Source organism: Balaenoptera ricei, chromosome 1 (assembly GCF_028023285.1).
Source record: "Balaenoptera ricei isolate mBalRic1 chromosome 1, mBalRic1.hap2, whole genome shotgun sequence".
NCBI lineage: Eukaryota > Metazoa > Chordata > Mammalia > Artiodactyla > Balaenopteridae > Balaenoptera > Balaenoptera ricei.
In genome coordinates this window covers 6,845,463-6,865,414 of record NC_082639.1, presented here as the reverse complement: position 1 = coordinate 6,865,414, position 19,952 = coordinate 6,845,463, and the positions used below count along the sequence as shown (strand labels likewise).

General features: G+C 47.9%; 1 protein-coding gene across 3 annotated transcripts in view; it reads left to right on the top strand.

Annotated features, from left to right (window-relative positions):
- The window catches only part of SLC2A5 (solute carrier family 2 member 5), a 60,486-nt gene that overhangs the window by 20,294 nt on the left and 20,240 nt on the right, over window positions 1–19,952 (top strand). For 2 of the 3 annotated variants that reach the window (XM_059912140.1, XM_059912120.1), the window contains exon 1: window positions 16,102–16,333. The exons of the other annotated variant lie outside the window; for it this stretch is intronic. In XM_059912140.1, coding sequence (XP_059768123.1) covers window positions 16,301–16,333 — 33 coding nt within the window. In that variant the 5' untranslated portion in view covers window positions 16,102–16,300. Of the gene's footprint in view, window positions 1–16,101; window positions 16,334–19,952 lie in introns of those variants that run through there. 3 annotated transcript variants of the gene reach the window in all.

The window sequence follows — 19,952 nt, the reverse complement described above, 5'->3', positions numbered from 1 at the left end:
CAAGTTCCAAGGACCCGCAGCTTAGGGCTAAACTCTCATGAGTGAGACACTCCAGATACTGACCCACCAACCATGTCTCCCTTCTTGCACGAGTCTATCCCGACACCCGGTGACCCTCTGCACTGGCAACTAAGGCTCCCAGGTGGCCGGGAACTGCTGGGGCACAAGGGCTCTTCTCTGAAGGGAGCAGCCTTCCAAAACCAGCCATCGGAGCCGGCTGCCTCGTTTGGTGCAGACCTTCGCAGCCCTGCAGCCCTGCCTTCAAGTCTTTTTTTTTTTTTTTTTTTTTAACTACTACATCTTGGGAACTTTGCTCCCAGAAGTGCTCCTTGTTTATTTGTTCTACTTTCTGGATTTTGTAAAGCTAAAAATACATCAGCTGTCAAGAGAATGAGAGGACAAGCCACAGACGGGAAGAAAATATTTGCAAAAGACACATCTGTGTATCTATACAAGACGACGGATGCTAACCTATTGTTATCCTTTCACAATGTATGTGAATTGCCATCACGCTGTACACCTTGAACGTATACAGTGAGGTGTGTCAATTATTTTTCAGTGAAACTGGGGATTGGGGGGAATACACATCTGATAAAGGACTGTTACCAAAATATACAGTGGACTCTTTTTTTTCATATTTTTATTTATTTTTATTTATTTATTTTTGGCTGCATTGGGTCTTCGTTGCTGCACGTGAGCTTTCTCTAGTTGTGGCTAGTGGGGGTCACTCTTCGTTGCAGGGCACAGGCTTCTCATTCCAGTGGCCTCTCTTGCTGCGGAGCACAGGCTCTAGGCAAGCAGACTTCAGTAGTTGTGGCACGCGGGCTCAGTAGTTGTGGCTCGCGGGCTCCAGAGCGCAGGCTCAGTAGTTGTGGCGCACGGGCTTAGCTGCTCCACGGCATGTCGGATCTTCACGGACCAGGGCTTGAGCCCGTGTCCCCTTCATTGGCAGGCGGATTCTTAACCACTGCGCCACCAGGAAAGCCCTACAGTGGACTTTTAACACTCAGCAATAAGAAAACAAACAACGCGATTAAGAAATGGGCCAAAGACCTTAACAGCCACCTCACCAAATAAGATACACAGATAGCAAATAAGCATGTGAAAAGACGCTCCACATCATGTGTCACCAGTTAACACAAATTAAAACAGCGAGGGGCTTCCCTGGTGGCGCAGTGGTTGAGAGTCTGCCTGCCGGTGCAGGGGACGCGGGTTCGAGCCCTGGTCTGGGAGGAGCCCACATGCCGCGGAGCGACTAGGCCCGTGAGCCACAATTGCTGAGCCTGCGTGTCTGGAGCCTGTGCTCTGCAACAAGAGAGACCGCAATAGTAAGAGGCCTGCGCACCGCGATGAAGAGTGGTCCCCACTTGCCGCAACTAGAGAAAGCCCTCGCACAGAAACAAAGACCCAACACAGCCATAAATAAATAAATAAATAAAATTAAAAAAAAAAAAAAAGGCTTTACTTTAAAAACAGCGAGATACCACTACCCACTTATTAGAATGGCCAAGATCCAGAACACCGACAACACCAAGTGCTGGCGAGGATGTGGAGTAACAGGAACTCTCATTCATTGCTGGTGGGAATGCAAAATGGTGCAGCCACTTTGGAATGAAGGGCAGTTTCTTACAAAACTAAACATACTCTTACCAGCAATCACACCCCTTGGTATTTACCAAAATGAGTGGAAAACTTATGTCCACACAAAAACCTACACACAGATGTTCGTAGCAGCTTTATCCATAACTGCCCAAAACTTGGAAGTAGTTAAGATGTCCTTCAGCAGATGAATGGATAAATAAACTGTGGTGCATCCAGACAATGGAATATTATTCAGCACTAAAGAGAAAGGAGCCATCAAGCCATGAAAAGACATGGAGGAAACATAAATGCATTACTGAGTGAAAGAATTCGATCTGAAAAGGCTGCATGCTGTACGATTCCAACTATAGGACATTCTGGAAAAGGCAGAACTATGGAGACAGTAAAAAGATCAGTGGTTGCCAGGGGTTGGGGGGAGGGAGGTAGCACACAGGGGATTTTTAGGGCAGTGAAGCCACTCTGTATGACCCTATGATGATGGATACTTGTCAATACACATTTGTCCAAACACACAATGTCCAACAGCAAGAGTGAGCCCTAATGTAAACTCTGGACTCTGGGTGATAATGATGTGTCAGTGCAGGTTCATCCCAGGTGACAAGGGTACCATCGGTGGGAGGTGTTGATGCTGGGGAGGGCTGTGCAGGTGTAGGAGCCGGGGGCACGTGGGAAATCTGTATCTTCCCTTCAATTTTGGTATAAACCTAAAACTGCTCTACCAAAATAAAGTCTTAATATAATTAATTAATTTAAAAATACGTTGACTAGCCCCTAGAAATGGCTTGCATCTATTTTATATTAATTTTGTTATTAAGATACAACTTGGCGGGGAGGGATAGATTGGGAGTCTGGGATTGACATGTACACACTGCTGTATTTAAAATAGATAACAAACAAGCATCTACTGTAGAGCAGGGAACTCTGCTGAATACTCTCTAATAACCTGAATGGGAAAGAATTTGAAAAAGAATAGATACATGTATATGTATAACTGAATCACTTTGCTGTACACCTGAAACTAACACAACATTGTTAATCAATTATGCTCCAGTATAAAATAAAAATTAAAAAGAAATTTTAAAAAATAAAAACAATAGGGCTTCCCTGGTGGTGCAGTGGTTAAGAATCTGCCTGCCAATGCAGGGGACACGGGTTCGAGCCCTGGTCTGGGAAGATCCCACATGCCGCGGAGCAACTAAGCCCGTGAGCCACAACTACTGAGCCTGCGCATCTGGAGCCTGTGCTCCGCAACGGGAGAGGCCGCGACAGTGAGAGGCCCGCGCACCGCGATGAAGAGTGGCCCCCCGCTCGCCACAGCTGGAGAAAACTCTTGCACAGAAACGAAGACCCAACACAGCCAAAAATAAATAAATAAATTAATTAATTTAAAAAAATAAAAACAATAAACTTATCACACACAAAAAGATACAGCATACACAAACTTAAACAATACAAAATTAGCCGTGTCCCGTCCTGCTTCTTCCTGGCAACCACCTGGGAGGGTGTTTTAGCCACTCTCTCTTGCCTTGGTCTCCATATCTTGAACCAGATGCTATGTGCTTATCTGTGAGAAAATGGAAGAAGCCTTTCCCGGCCAGTGCTGAGAGACCTTCCTGAGACCCTCCACTCCTCATTAGGTGCTGTGTGCCTCTCCCCATCCACCCCATCTCCCCACGGTGACCCTTCATCACCTCTTCCCTGACCTTCCCACCAGCCCCCTCGTCCTGCTTAGGGAGGCTCTGAGCACCACCCAAGGCACAGTCTGGCCAGGCGACCCGGCCTGAGGGACTCCAGGGGATGCAGCGAACAGTCCACGCTCTCAGGCCTCCTCTGACCTGTACCTGTCCCCCTCTCTGGAGTCGCCTCCGCCTTCCTCACCCCAGCAAACAGCACACCCTTCCATGCTGGTGATGCGTGTGGTTTTTCCCAACCCCAGCAAGCAATCGTCTGACACCAGCTGTAGGACCAGCTGGGTGTCCTGCAGTTCAATTCTGACACTGTCTACCTGGAGACAGCATCACACCCTCAGGTGAAGGTCTCAGCCCTAAAGACTGTCTCCCCACTTCAGATACCAACCGAAAGTCCAGGTTGTCACCTGTGCTTCTGACCAACCACCTGTAGACTGGAGATTCCCACGACCCCCTCTTTGGGTTCGATTAATTTGCTAGATTAACTCACAAAAGTCAGAGAAACATTTTACTTATTAGAGCACTGGTTATTACCATGGACATAATTCAAGAACAGCCCGATGGCAGAGATGCACAGGACAAGGTATGGGGAAAGGACACGGAGCTTCCATCTTCTCCAAGTCCTACTCTCCCCAGACCTCTGTGTTTTCCTGTCCTTTTGGGTATTTATGGAGGCTTCATTATATGATTGATTAAATCATTGGCTATTGGTGGTTTATTCAACCTCCAGCGCCTCTCTCCTCCCAGGAGGCTGGGGGCGTAGGACTGAAATTTCCAACTCCCTAATCACAGGGTTGGTTCCCCTGGCAACCAGCCCCATCCTTTGCTTACCTAGGGGCTTTTCCAAAAGTCACCTCATTGACATAACAAAGACACTCTCAATGCTGAGGAAATTCCAAGATTCTAGGATCTATGTGCCAGGATGGGATAAAGACCAAATATATATTTCTGATAATAAATCACAATATCACAATGCTGTTCCCCCTCCCTAGAAAGCCCTTCTTTTCCCTTCTTGCTTGGCTCCCTGCTTCTGCCCTTAACCAGCAGACACCCTGAAGCCCACCTCCCTCTGCTCCATGGCCTTCTAAGCAGACCTCTGAGATGCCACGGTGTCCATAGAGACCAGAAGTTCCAGGGACCACTCTACCTGGCCTGTTCCCCCGGAGCCTGCCCAGTTCTGGGCACAGAGTGAGACCCTAGGGCCAGCCCAGCATGCACGTGGGGCTTAAGCCTTTCACATCCAAAAAGTTAGAAGTTTGGGGGGAAGAGGTAAATGACTTTTTTTTTAAATATATTTATTTATTTGCTTGTTTGTTTGTTTTTGGCTGTGTTGGGTCTTTGTTGCTGTGCACGAGCTTTTCTCCAGTTGCGGCGAGTGGGGGCTACTCTTCATTGCGTTGCGCGGGCTTCTCATTGCAGTGGCTTCTTTTGTTGTGGAGCACAGGCTCTAGGCACGCGGGCTTCAGTAGTTGTGGCTCGCGGGCTCTAGAGCACAGGCTCGGTAGTTGTGGCGCACGGGCTCAGTTTGCTCCGCGACATGTGTGATCTTCCCGGACCAGGGCTCGAACCCATCTCCCCTGCATTGGCAGGAGGATTCTTAACCACTGCGCCACCAGGGAAGTCCCTAAATGACCTTCTGAATGAAGCATGTGGGTCCCCCTACCAAAAAACCCCCCAAAACTCAGAATCACTTATTGGAGCAGAATCCAGGCTCCATGAAGAAAAGGTTTGCCTGGTGTTATGGGGTCAGGACATTGATAGTAGCTAACAGCTAATGTTTACTGAGCTCTTATTACATTTGGGGCCAAATGAGGTCACCCTTCTCAGCAGAGGCCCTAGTGACCACACAGGTTGCAGGCCTGCCATAGAGTCGGCCCAGCCTGTTGATAAGACAAAGCCGTGCATTGCTTGCAGGATAAGGAAAAGCACTCCCAACAGGGCCTTAATAGGGTCTCAGAGTGGGAGGGACATTTAGTGGGATATTTAGTGAATTTTTTTTTTCTTTTTTGGCCACACAGCACAGCTTGCAGGATCTTAGTTCCCCGACCAGGGATCAAACCTGTGCCCCCTGCGATGGAAGCATGGACCCCTAACCCCTGGACCACCAGGGAATTCCCTTTAGTGGCATTTTTGAAGTGTGGTTTAAGGTGGGCCTTTTAATGTGCTGGGGATTGGGCGAGGATCATGACATTCCAGTTTTGCATCAGTGGGCATAGTGGGGTAAGCATCTGTTGGTGAAGAATTTAAAGAGTTTTGGGTGTAAACTGTCACGATGCTTTCTGTTAAAGAATGCATCGTTTCTTAAAAGCTCTTGGAGGGAAGTAGAAGTTACTTGTGGAAACAAAAAAATGTTGCCCACAATTCCAGTTCTACAAGGATGAAGTCATTAGTCCCTGACCTATAGCATACCCTGAAAGGAATTCAGGATGAAGCACTCTGTGTTTTGGGCACATGGGGCCCTAGATAGTTAAGATGCATGTCTAAGGAAGAATTTTGATGACCCCAGATTCTATGCACCTTCCCATGCATAGCAAAGCACTAAAATCATTAACTGGAGATATCTGTTTTCTGTGATTAGCAGTAATCTTTAACAAGATGTAGGCTTGGCTACATGTATTTCCCAGTCAAAAAATTTCATATATACGCTCCTCCAATACCTCTTTCGGAGCAGTTTCTCAGAGCTCTCTGAGAGGCTGTATCCTGGGCCATAGTCATCAGTAAGATACTGAGTAAAACTCAACTCACAGCTCTTAGGTTGAGCTTTTATTTTTTTCCAGATGACACTTGCAACTTACATCTTTCTGGGCCAATCTCCTGGGAGTAGTAAAGTGATGCTGATGAGGGCAGGGACGTCTTCACCCAGCCATGTCTTGGCCGACAAACCATCGTCCAAGAAAGGGGGTCAGGAGAGACAGGTGTGTGAACAACGAGGCTCTGGAAGGAGAGAAACTGGGTCAACCAGGCCTCTGCCATTCCTAATGGTGTCACTCTGGGCAAAGAATTGTGACCTCTCTTAGTCTCGATTTCATCTAAAAAGGAGATAATAATGAAACTAACATGAGACCCAGTGCTTAGTACAAGGACTGAGCCAGAGGAAAGCTCTAGAAGCCGCAGCTGTCATTATTCTCGGTTAGCTTTTCTTGTGTCACCTAAGAGCCCCTGAAGGGTCTACTACTTCCTGCCCCTCCCCCACAGCTGGATCCTCCCCTCTGTTTCCAGTGCCCCAGGCCCAGTTCCAGACGGAACAATCTCACACCTACTCTTGTTGGGCAGTCCCTATTTAACAAGCATCTGGAGAATTTCCCATGACCATTATGTCAGAGATGGGAGCAGACTCTCACTTTCACTAACATTTTCTGTAGCTTCTCTTCTCCCTGGCACCCAGCGAATCGCTGGATTTGCCTGGACCTGTTGCATCTGGGAGAGCTTCTCAAATACCAGCAGACAGCGTTTGTCTCTTCCCTGTCTTGGCACCACCACCCCAGGAGGAAAAGCAGACGGGGAGCGTCGGGCGTCGGAGGGCAGGTGCTGTCTGAAGTTAACCAACCAGCGCCATGATGAGTGACATGAGTGACGAGGAGAGCACTGGGGACACTGTGTCAGCCCTGGGGGTGAGTCCGCCCTGGCTGGGCACAGATCCGGGAGACCTCGGGGCTGGGTGTCTAGGGAGAGTCGCTGATGCCACGTTCAGGAAAAGCGCAGAGCAGTGCTTCTGACTTTCTTGAGAGCCGGGACCACCCGGGGTTCTGGTTAAAATGCAGGTTCTGATTGAGCGGGTCTGGAGTGGAGTCTGAGAGTCTGTATTTTTCACAAGCTCCCAGGTAAGGCGGCTGCTGCAGACCTAGGAGATCTAGAGGAATTCCGGTTCCGGGGGTTTCAAAAGCGTGGGCAGATGCTTGCAGGGTTTGGCTTCAAGGAGAACTTGAGTGGCCCGGCAGTACCCACTGGGCCTCTGGCTTCCGTAATATGCTCCTTAAGATCCCAGGTTGGACACGTAAAATGTATTCTCTGGTCCTGGGGCGTCACGTAGCACTAGATTCTGTGGGAGGCTGTAACCGTTCAACAACGGACCAACTGGAGGCGGGGGTGGCACTGATTTACAGCCTTTGCTGATATCTGTGATGCGCCCACCGAGGTTCTTTTCAACTGACTGTAGGGAAAAGCATGTGCTTCAGGGGAAAGTCGCGCATTGTTTACTTCCCGCTGGCACAGCGCTCTGCCCTTGTACTACCTTTGAGCTTACAATTCTGCAAGTTATAGGTAACTGATGCTGGAACTCACACAACTCAACATCAAAAAAACCCGAACAACCCAATTTTAAAATGGGAAGAGGATCCGAAAAGACATTTTTCTAAAGACATACAGATGGCCAACAGGCACATGAAAAGATACTCAGTATTACCAATCATCAGGGAAATGCAAATCAAAACCATGATGAGATATCACCTCACATCTTTCAGAGTGGCTGTTATCAAAAAGACAAAAAATAAGTATTGATGAGGATGTGGGGAAAAGGGGACCCTCGCACTGCTGGTGGAAATGTAAACTGGCCCAGCCACTATGGAAAACAGTATGGAGGTTCCTTAAAAAATTAAAAATAGCACTACCATATGACCCAGCAATTCCACTCCTGGGTATTTATCCAAAGAAAATGAAAACACTAATTTGAAAAGATATATGAACCCCTATGTTCACTGCAGCATTATTTACAATAGCCAAGATATGGAAGCAACCCGTGTGCATTGAAATATGAATAAAGAGGTGGTGGGAATTCCCTGGTGGTCCAGTGGTTAAGACTCTGCACTTTCACTGCCAAGGGCGGGTGTTCAATTCCTGGTCAGGGAACTATGATTCCGCAAGCTGGGAGACACAGCCAAAAAGAAGAGGTGGTACACACACAAACACACATACACACACAATGGAATACTACTCAGCCATAAAAAAGAATGAAATCTTGCCAGTGGAACTAGAGGGTATTACGCTAAGTGAAACAAGTCAGACAGAGAAAAATAAACACTCTATGATTTCACTTATATGTGGAATCTAAAAGACAAAACAAATGAACAAACATAACAAAAGAGATTCAGAGTCATAGTTACAGAGAACAAACAGGCAGTTGCCAGAGGGGAGGGAGCGGGGAGGAGGAGAGAAATAGATGAGGGAGAGTGAGAGTACAAACTTCCAGTTACAAAATAAATGAGTCACAGGCATGAAATGTACAGCGTGGGGAATATAGTCAATAACTATGTAATATCTTTGTATGGTGACCTATTTCATGTAACTAGACTTATCGTGGTGATCACTTTGAAAAGGATAGAAATATAGAATCACTGTGTTGTGCACCAGGAACTAACATAGTGCTGTAGGTCAATTATACTCCAAAAACAACAAACAAACTCATAGAAAAAGAGGTCAGATTAGTGGCTGCCAGAGGCAGGGGGAAGGGAATTGGAGGAAGGTGGTCCAAAGGTACAAACTTCCAGTTATAAGATAAATAAGTGTTAGGGATGTAAAGTACCACATGATAAATATAATTAATACTGCTGTATGTTATATATCAGTGGTCCCCAACCTTTGTGGCACCAGGGACCGGTTTGGTGGAAGACAATTTTTCCACGGACGGGGCGGGGGGCAGGCGGGGATGGTTCAGGTGGTAATGCCAGCGATGGGGAGCGATGGGGAGCTGCAGATGAAGCTTCACTCTCTCGCCTGCCGCTCACCTCCTGCTGTGCGGTCCGGTTCCTAACAGGCCTGGACTGGTACCCGTACTGGGGGTTGGGGAACCCTGTTACATATGAAAGTTAAGAGAGTAAATCCTAAGCATTCTTATCACAAGGAGAATTTTTTTTTCCTTTTTCTTTTATTTTGTATCTATAGGAGACGATGGATGTTCACTAAATCATTTCGTGATGTACGAGAGTCAAACCATTATGCTGTACACCTTAAATTCAAACAGTGCTGTCAGTTGCATCTCAAGAAAACTGGAAGGAAAAAAAGTCATAATTTTTACCTTTTTTCTTGAAAATTATCCTTTAACACTATTAATGTAAGGTCACTAACCCCAGAGTCAGAAAGAGATGGGCAAAGTAGCATACTATTCTAGAGTATTCCAGCATTTATTCCCTTGCTTTTACTAAGGAGAAATTCACATAAAGTTAACCTTTTTAAAGTGTACAATTCGGTGGCATTTAGTACCTTCACAATGTTATATAATCACCACTCTATCTAGTTCCAAAACATCTGCATCACCCGCAAAGGAAACCCCACACCGTTAAGTAGTCACTCCCCATTCCCCTCTCCCCCCAGCCCCTGGCAATCACCAATTTGCTTTCTGTCTCTATGGATTTACCTTTTCTGGATTTCTCATATAAATAGAATCATACAATATGTGACCTTTTTGTGCCTGGCTTCTTTCACTTAACATAATATTTTTGAGGTTCATGTAGCTTGTGTCAGGACTTCGTTTCTTTTTATAGCTGCATAATCTGTTGTGTGTATATATCACAATTTGTTTATCTAATCATCCTTTGGTGGACGTGGGGGCTGTTTGCACCTTTTGGCTATTGTGAATAGCGTTGTTAGGAATATGCATATACATATATTTGCTTGAATGCCAGTTTCTTTTTTTATTCTTTTGGAATTAAAATATATCTAGGAGTAGAATTGCTGAGTCGTATGGTAATTCTGTTTAACTTCTTAAGGAATCACCAAACTGCTTTCCACAGCAGTTGCACCATTTTACATTCCCACTGGCAACATACAATGGTTCCAGTGTCTCCACATCCTTGCTCATGATATGGATGAACCTTGATGACATTATGCTAAGTGAAATAAGACAGTCAAAAAGACAAATACTCTACGATTCCACTTATATGAAACAACTAAAGTAGTCAGGTTCATAGAAACAAAAAGTAAAACAGAGGTTGCCAGAGCTGGGGGGAGTTATTGTTTAATGGATATAGAGCCTTAGTTTAGCAAGATGAGAAAGTTCTGGAGACTGGTTGTACAACAGTGAATATACTTAGCATTACTGAACCGTACACCTAAAAAAGCAAACTTTCGTTATAAGTTTTTTACCACAGTTTGAAAAAAAAAAGAGTTGTCTACCCAAGGTAATGTGTAACCAACGAAGCCACTGGGGTCCCTGAGAAGACTCATGGCCCCCTGGCTTTCATGCATTCTGTCCAAGATTCCCAAAGGTCACTCCTTAGTGCATGGGCACTCTGATAGGTGAGGTCAAATTCTATTCTTGGAAAGAAAACTTAGGAGCCTTGTATCATCTCTGAAGTTTACTCACCAGGTGTGTCAGCGTGATCCACAGCCTTTCTGCCTTGGGGGCATCTGATAAAATCTTGGCCCGTGGAGCAAGACAGTTTGGATCAGGCATGTTTTCTCCCTCTTCCTTCCACCCACGTCGCAGAGTTGGGTTCCGATGGCCAGAATCCAGGCAGGCCTGGGTGAGGGGTAGCTGGCCCCACTGGGCACTGGGCTTGGGAAGTCTTGTGTCATCCTACCAGGCCCCCTGCAACAGGAGCGCTGCCTGTGTAGATAGCTGGATGCATGCCGGGACCTGCTAATTTCGTCTTCCTTATCTACACCTGGAATGGGGATGACCCAGCGCTGTTTCCTGCCTTCCCACATGTCCCTCCAATCGAGCAATCCACACACACTCTGCACCTTGGTAGCAGCCTTGTTTCGTGCCCTCCGAGGCACGTGCAGGCACTTCTGCTATAATGCGATGCACATGTTCCTAAAGAACCCCACTTTCTATCATATGGCACATAAATAAATAACAGGATTTAAGGGGAAAATAGGGTTGGGGCAGACCACCACGCAATTTTAAAATCTGAACACAAACAAAAACAAATACAGTCCTAATGAAAACAGCAGCCTGGGTAAATCACCACTGACATTTGCACCCAGCAGCTAGGGGGTTCTCACTTTCTCCCTTAAAATGAGTGTTCTTAGGCCATTCGCTTCCAGTTGAGAGCCTGCAAGGGTAAGAGTCCCTTCCCATTTTCTGTCCTAACAGACTTTCAGGCAAATGTTTGATGGTTATATCAGTAAGAACTGGGTTTGGCCACAAGTGACAGAAAATGAAAAAGAGGAGTGTTTTTCTTTCATGGAAAGTCCAGGCAGTGGTCTGGGCTGGGGCAGCACTTCAAAGGGGAAGGGACCCAAGCTCCTTCCATCTTCTTGCTCTGTCCTGTGTGGCCTCAACCTTGTGGTCCAAGCTGCTGGCATCCGTATTCCAGGCAGCAGGATGGCAAAAGGAACAAAGAAGAGAGCAAGGTTCTTACAAGCCAGTACGTGACACCTTTGCATATGTTGCTTTAGAGAGAACTTGTCATATGTCCCTGCCAACCACAAGGGTGATGGGAAACCTAATCTTTCCTTTGGGAAGCCTCAGGTCCTGCCCCAAATTCTGTTACTAGAAGGACTGGGCAAATGGACTTGGGGATGGGTTGGGGGAGCCACAGCAGTCTGTACAACAGAGGCCCACGACAAAACTTTAAAATTCCAGAACATTCCTAGTAGACATGAGACCAAGAGTGACTTAAAGTCCTGGTATCGTCTGGTCTCAGAATGATGCCGAAAACTCGGTATCTGTGCACCAGTGCCAAATCTCGGAGACAGAGTTTTGGATGAAGTAGAAAAGAATGGCTTTATTGCTTTGCCAGGCAAAGGGGGACACAGTGGGCTCGTGCCCCTCACAAACTATGTGTCCCAACCCGGGAGGATTTGATGAGGAGTTTTACAGCTATAGTTCAAGGATGGGGTTGCTGATAAGATTAGGGTGTGTGCAGGGCCTGTACTCCTTTAATCTGGTCTCAGGTAATCTGATGAGCTTCTGTGGTTCCTTTAATCTGGCCTCATGTGGTCTTCTTGAAAAGCTTCTCTGGAATGAAGAATGCTGACATCTTCCATTTGTTGGGGGTTTTAGTTCCATAAAGAGCTTAAAGATATTGTCATGTGTATCCCTTGAGGCGAACCAGGACCCTGCCCCAAGGCCGCACTATTGTTTCTTGGCTGTTCCTCCCTTGTCTCTGCATTCCCTCCCATCGCTGATTGGCAACTGTTCAGATCTGCCCTTTGGAACTGAGGGACGGTCATGGAGGCTGGACTCTGCTCCCTACAAACAAGAAATGGGAGACACAGAAACGCTTCCATGCCCAGGAGCCCAACAGGGTCCTGCTCGGTTTCAAGAACAGCCCAGGGATTTGCCGACCTGCTTTGTGATGCTAATTCAACAGCTTACATCCTCGTTAACTTTTCCTATACAAACTTTTTTTTTTAATTCTGAAAAGCTTCATTTTCAGAAAGACCATTTTTATTTGTTTTATTATAAAAGTAATACAAAAATCCTCTTAATTCCCCTTGGTGTCAATCACCTATAGTTTTGTCAATTTTACAACCTAAATATCTCTCAGATGCATTTGCTTCTCTAATCTCTGCCACCACGCAGGTCCAAGTCGCTGGCATATCTCACTTGCTCTGCAGCAAAGAACAGCTCCCTCTCCTCTTCCCCAAATCCGCTGGTCTCTTGTCCCCTCATCAGTTCTCCTCTAGGCAGACACAGTAAACTTTTCAAAACACAAATCTAGTCACCCTCCACCCTCTAATGCCTTCTTTCTGCTCCTAGAACAAAAATGAAGCTCTTTCACATGGTCTCTAAGAGCTAAATATAGTCTGGCCCTGCCTATCTCCCCAGCCTCCTTCTCCATCCAGCCTTCCTTTCTGCTTTGTGCTCTTCAGCTACACTGATTGCAATTTCTCTTGTACCACAGGGCCTTGGCACATACTGTTCCCTAGCTGGAAGGCTCTCTCCAGCCCCCCATCCCCACCCCACCCCCCCTTTGCTTAGGTAAGCTCTATTCATTCTTCCTTCCCGTCTCAGCTCAAGCTCACTTTTTTAGGGAAGCCTTCCCTGACCAGCCCCCCAACCCCCTTCTTTAGAGTTCTTTTATAGTTATACATTCATCAGTGTATTTATCTGACTAAATTCTGCTTTCTTAACTGGAGTCTAAGCTGCTTGAGGACAAGGCTATTTTTTTTTTTTTTGCACCCTGTTGTATCCCCCCTCTAGGACAGTCGTAGACTCAGTACATATAAATGTAAATATATGCTAGGATTGAAATCATTCCTAATCCCACATCCCAGAATAACCACTGTTTTCAGATTCTGATAAGTCTTCTAAAATCTTGTGCTAACATATTTACATTTTATGTTAATAATAACGTTTAATAGTAATAATATATGTTAATAATAATGATTTGGGAATTGAGATCTGGAACCCAAATCCTCATGTCAGAATCCTTGACAAGCAAGAATTCTTAGCGAGCACTTTCCCCATTGTGACAGGTTAGAGTGGACCTAACACACAGCCCTCTAAGAAAGAGGAAAATTAGCTTTGGGTCCTTTTCTCCCTCAATGATAAAATCCTAATATAATTTCCCTGTAATGAATCAAACTGTATGGAAGGTGGGAAAGAGAAAGTCAGGAAGGCCCTGGCAGAACGCGGGTCTGGTCACTTTCTTTTTACTTTAAAAGTGATTCTTTGGCTCTCAACAGAGGTAGTTTCAAGCACAGGTCCGTTTCTTGGAAACATTAGTACGTGTTCCTGTGACACACCTTGGCCTGCTATGTGCAATTAGCCAAAATATCCTTGGGTTAATCAGTGTTGTTTATTATTGTCATTTTAAACCCCAAGGCAAAAATACGTTTCAACTGACAGGTCCCCTTCCTAGTGCAGGCAGGACAGAGACAAGGGCAGGGTGGGGAGGGCGAGGGCCAGTGATGAGACACTCTCTTCCTCCCCGCCCCCGTTTTCAGCTCCCGTGGGTAATAAATAAATGTGGAAAGTTCACAAAAACAAAAAGACACTTGAAGTGGGCGAGCCCGGCCCACACACCTCAGGTCGCCCCGACGCTAGGGTCCTGCAAGATCCCAGCAGGGACAGTCCCTGCCTCGGACCAGTGGGCCACTCCCCATTCTGAGCCCCCAGATCCCTGGGCACCCAAAGGACCCCCTTCCCCCAAGGGCCTAAAGGCGGCCTGAGACCCCGAGGCTGCTGTGCCCGGGTCCCGGGGCCGGGAAGGACTGGGCAGGGGACACAGAGGACCTGGGCGGGGACAGTCCCCGAGCTCTGGGCCCACTCCCGACCGTTCCCGGCCCTCCGGGGTCCCCAGGTGCCCTCCCTCGGTGTCTACTGGCCGCCGCGGGGCTCGAGGGTCCCGGGCTGAGGAGGCCGCGGGCAGGGCTGAGGGGGACCCGGGGCAGGGGCGAGGGGACAGCGCCCCGCGGCCCAGCATCCCAGCGGCCTCCCCGCCGCGTTCCCTCCGCTCGTGCTGCGCTCCCACCGCTGAGGCGTTGGTGATGCGAAGGCTGTACCTGCGCTGCCCCGGGGCCGCCGAGCCAGGTACTGCGGCTCGCCCCTCCCCCTCCCCCCGGGACAGGGGGGCGGACAGGAGAGCCCCCTCCGGCCCAGGCCGGGCCGCCGGCTCCTCCCACCACCTCCACTCCAGGTGGGAGGTCGAGGCTGGAGGAGGGGAGGTCTGCATCAGCCCACCACTAACCCCATCTCTCAGCTTTCAGCTCCCCAGGGAGCCAAGTGGAAGCTCTGGGCCAAGAAGTGGTTCTCTTGATTTCCGCTGGGCCTGGCAATGACCCCTGGTGGCAAACTTCTGACAGCTCTTTTTGCTTTCCCAACCTGTCCCCTTCCCTTCACCCCCCACCCCTCCCCCGCCCGCCGCCCCGCAACTAAAGTGCATTTTCTTTGGAGAATTTTTCAAAACTCTTTGAAATAATTGGGAACCTCTGGTCTTGCCAAACCTCAGTGGGAAATCATGGTATTAGGGCTGTGACCCAGGAGAAAAAGGACAGGAAATGAAGTTAGAGAAAGGAAATGGTCAGTCCCGCCCCCCACTGCTCCCCAACACCTCCCTCTCCCCCCAAACCCCCCACGTGAATGGGGAAGCAGGGACCAACACACACACACACACACACACACACACACACACACACGCTGTCACCTTCCTCTCAGCCTCCCACACAGAGGCACCTGATGACAATTCCCGAGTTTGCCACTGATGCCAAGACCAGTGCCCGACACACAGTGGACCCCCAGTTAACTGTCATTTGAAGGTGAACAGGGGAAGATGCGACTACATTAACTGGATTTGTGCCACAGCAAATAAAACAGGGAAGATGCCCTGTAAAGATGAAAGCCCATCGGCTTTGAGAGCCTGTTCTGGATTTTGGCCACTTGACCTGGTGTGGTGGCCACATGGCAGCCGAACACGTGCTGGGCACAGGGAGCCGACAGGGGCCTGGCCATGCATGGGGGACCCAGACAAGCAGCTGTGACTCACTTTCCCTGCCCTGCAGATAAAGGGATTTGAAATATTTACTGCTTTTGCAATAGTGATGATTACACAGAAAAATCTCATCTCTAGGCGACTCTGAGTTCCTTAAAAAGGAAAATAAGAAACTTTCTGAGAGAAGTGTTGTGTGGTAGTTTGGGCAAAAGCCGACTTCCTAGTGGAGAGATTTGGCAGCAGGCTTCCTGGCAGGGACCACTCCTGAGAAGCCTCTAATGACCCCATCTCCTGCCCCCGTGTTACCTGGTGTGTTGTAGGGTCACTGGCACCTGCTGCTTTCCATGTGTTGGTGACGGAAATAACCCTTCCAGTCACTCATCACGAGCCTGACTTTCGCAGTAAGGAAATACCGCAGACTGTCCCAATCGGGAAGGCGCTGCGCCTGCAGTCCCTGGGGGGTGCCCACTTGCTGAGCTAGACCCCAGACATCTCCCTTAAAAGAAGAAGCGAAAACGAGACAAACCTCTGGGTTCCCGAAAGGGTTATTCTGCCTTAGCCTGCCTATAAAAATGCTATTGGCTGTTACCTGGCTTGGCCAAAGTACAGCCAGAATGTCTTCTCTCGCCATTCAGTGCATTTGTTATTTTGGCTGAAAGGAAATAAGCAGAACCCTGCGCTTCCAGAGCAAAGATGGAGCAACGGGACACAATCAAGAGGGAAGGGGTAAGTTTGCTGTCAAGAGAGACAGCAAGGAGCAGCCCCACGGCAGGACCTGCTCAGCGTTGCTAGGCGATGCCCTTCGGAGCTCCGTGCACGGCGAGGACCACCGGGGCACCTGCCCCTCAGAGTTCACCCAGCAGCCAGACTTTTACAGGGACTAGAGAGAGGAGACATTTAGATTTAGAGGTTCTTTGGGCTGGAACCGAAATGATGAGACTCAAAGGATGAGTTTGTCACAACTTCCTTCCCCGTAAGAACTTGAGGTGAAGGGCTTCGGAAACCAGCAACAAAATCCTTACACATGGCCTGTGAGAGGTTTTTGATTTGTTTTGATTTTCGCTTCAGGGCATTTTCACTAACCTTTTCAGCAGGCGAAGAGCTAAGCCAGCATGAAAAGATAGAAAAGATGTTGCAGGATTTGAATTGAACTCAGATCTGCAGCAGAGGTTCCCTCCCTTTTAGATAATCAGAATCCTTTTTTTTTAGAGACGAAAGATTTTTCTGAACCTCTTCCCACCCACCCTTGCCCTCCATATAATTGCCGTTGTACTTTTAGAGTCTTTTTTTTTTATAAATTTTTTTAAAATTTTTTTGTTTGTTTGTTTGCTGCCTTGGGTCTTTGTTGCTGCGCGGGCTTTCTCTAGTTGTGGTGAGCGGGGGCTACTCTTCGTTGCGGTGCGTGGGCTTCTCATTGAGGTGGCTTCTCTTGTTGCAGAGCACGGGCTTTAGGCGCGCGGGCTTCAGTAGTTGCAGCATGCAGGCTCAGTAGTTGTGGCGCACGGGCTTAGTTGCTCCACGGCATGTGGGATCTTCCCGGACCGGGGCTCGAACCCATGTGCCCTGCATCGGCAGGCGGATTCTTAACCACTGCGCCACCAGGGAAGTCCTAGAGTCTTTTGATTGAGGAAAATGCATAAGGACAGAAAGGTAACATAAATTTATTAACACTTTTAAGAGATTTGCATTTTATTCATCACAACAGCATCTGCTTATATTGATGGGCGAGGTACTTATTTGTGCAAATTATTATTTATTCAGTTGTGGACAGGAGAGCCTTGCCATAGACAGGTAGGGTCCATGCTCTGTAGCTCACAGATTAAGGACAGGTCTGAGAGGTAGAAGTACCTGGGATTCGTTCCTGCTCCATCCTATTCTAGCTGTGGGAACTTGGGCAAGTTATTTAACTGCTCTGTGCCTTGGTTTTCTCACCTATAAAATGGGAATAATAACCATACCACCGCAGAGGGATGCTGGAACAAGTAAATGAGATCATGTGTGTAAATTACCTGGCACAGAGTGGATCCCCCATAAGTGTTATTATTTTTTGATCATCCTTTAGAGCAGAGCACTACTGACATTTGGGGCTGGATAGTTCTCTGCCATGGGGGGCTGGCCTGGGTGTTGTAGGATGTTGAGCAGCGTCCTGGTATCTACTCACTAGATGCCAGTAGCACTCTCGCCCCCGAGATTGCCTGCTTTAGAGATGACTGCGTCACTTCACAGGGATTGTCTTGTCGACTTCATGACAACAAGAACGCGTTAGGTCAAATGTTATCGCCTCTATTTGATAGAAAAGGAGCTGTGAGGTAATCAGAACTCAGGGATTTGGGGGTCAGGGGGGGCCCTGGTCTGGTCTGTGCCGTCTCTTCAAAAGAAGTGCACCGCCCAGCTGTGCCCCCAGGTGGAGCTGCAAAAGAACAGAAACACCCTGCGTGGTGGTCCCTGAAAATGAATGATAACATTTTGAAAGGAGATGATTAAACGGTCACAGGCAAAAGATATGGGCTGATCACAGCCACGTGCTCCTGCAATCCCCCAAGGAAGGGGGCCTCCTCCAGGGATCCATCCAGGGGGATTCAGGCTGCCCCTTCCCAGGTGTCTGAGGGCAGACCTGGCCCTTTGGGTGAATATGCGCTGGGTGTCCCAGGAGACATCAACACAGAACTATTCCAGTGGTGACTGTAAGAACCTTCAAATCACAAAGTGAAGCCAAGGAGGGATTTAGGAGCTGAGTGGAAGTGGGGGGGCCAGTTCAGGCCACAGAGGCTGGGCTGCCAGGGGCCGCTCAGGGCTGGTGGGGAGGGCCCGGCTGTCTGTCCCCTGGTGGCTGTGTGACCACGGCCTCACGGGCCTTTGGGCTCCTCATATGTAAAGAGAAAAGACATGAATCTGGTGTGCATCAAGGACTTTCCGCCGGGAAAAAGGACTCTTGGCCTGAAAGAAACAAATAAGATGATTAGAAAAAAATGCCAAAATGCTTTGGAAAGTGAAAACAGAATTTTTTGTGGAGTGTCTCCACCACCAACTAGCTGAGTGTCGTTGAGCTACTAACTTCCCCTCTGGGTCCTCATTGTTAATAATTAATATCGATAGCAAACCCATGATATAATGTGTAATGCTTGGAGTGTGTACCACCACGAGCCAGCTGTGGGCCTGTTTCACATGTATGAACTCATTTATTCCCCACATCAGTCCTGTGAGTAAGGCAGTATCATTGTCCCCATTTTACAGATGAAGGAGCCAAGACAGAGAGAAGTTTAGCAGCTGGCCCTGGGCCACACAGCCAGCAGCAGGGGAGGCAGGATTCAACCCCTGGCCCTTGGGCTGCAGTGGCCACGCTCTAGACCCCCCGCAGCGGCAACACCAGGCACCTCCAGCTCTAAAAGTTTATGACGTTTGTCTCTCCTCTCTCCCCTCGTCACTCGGACCTCAAGGAATGTTTGTGAAACTTTGGGTTCATTCCATAGTGTGATAAAGTGACTTAACAGTGTTAATAATTCATAGGGACTCACTTTTCCAGGCATATTTGCATTCTGACTGGAGATGCCTGACAAAGAAAAGTCTGAGACTGAGAGTGTCTCTCTGGTGGTAGAAAGAGAAATTGGAGACAAATTCCTAAGAGAGAGATGGTTTGGGTGGGGCTTCCTTCCCAGAGAGCTTGAATCACACCGTGTCAGAGGGCTAGCCCTGAAGGTGGTTGTTTCACTAAGGTCTCAGAATGTTCTCAACATTTTGAAAAACAGGAAGCCAGTTTACTGTGGGCATGAGGGATTTGGTTCCTAGTTTTTCTCAAAAGCACATCTCATAGTCCCGGCCCCCCCTGGCCTCTGAGGAGGGTCCCCTCTCGTGTCTTGAGGCCACTGAGCCATTTGTCATTTTCAATAAGATGGTCGGAGACCTGGACATCCCCTTCAGCCCCTTCCTCTCCCTCATGCCCTAATCCAGCCCAGTACCAAATTCTTTTCTTTCCCCTCCTGGAAAGGAAAGAAAAGGAAAAGAGAAAGAAAGAGAAAAGAAAAAGAAAGCTTAAGCCCTGAATTTCTCTTACATGCCTTTTTTATATAGTAACTTTATTGAGAATATAACTCCCAGACCATACAATTCACCCCTTTAAAGTATACAATTCAATATATATTCACAGAGTTGTATATCCATCACCACGATCAATTTTAGAACATTTTCATCACCCCTAAAAGAAACCCCCTACCCACTGACAGTCACTCCGCATTTCCCCCCATCTCCTCCTCTTCTCCCCCAACCCTGGACAATCACTGATTTATCTCTGTCTCTGTGGATCTGCTTATTCTGGACATTTCACGTAGATGGAACCAGGTGGTCTTCT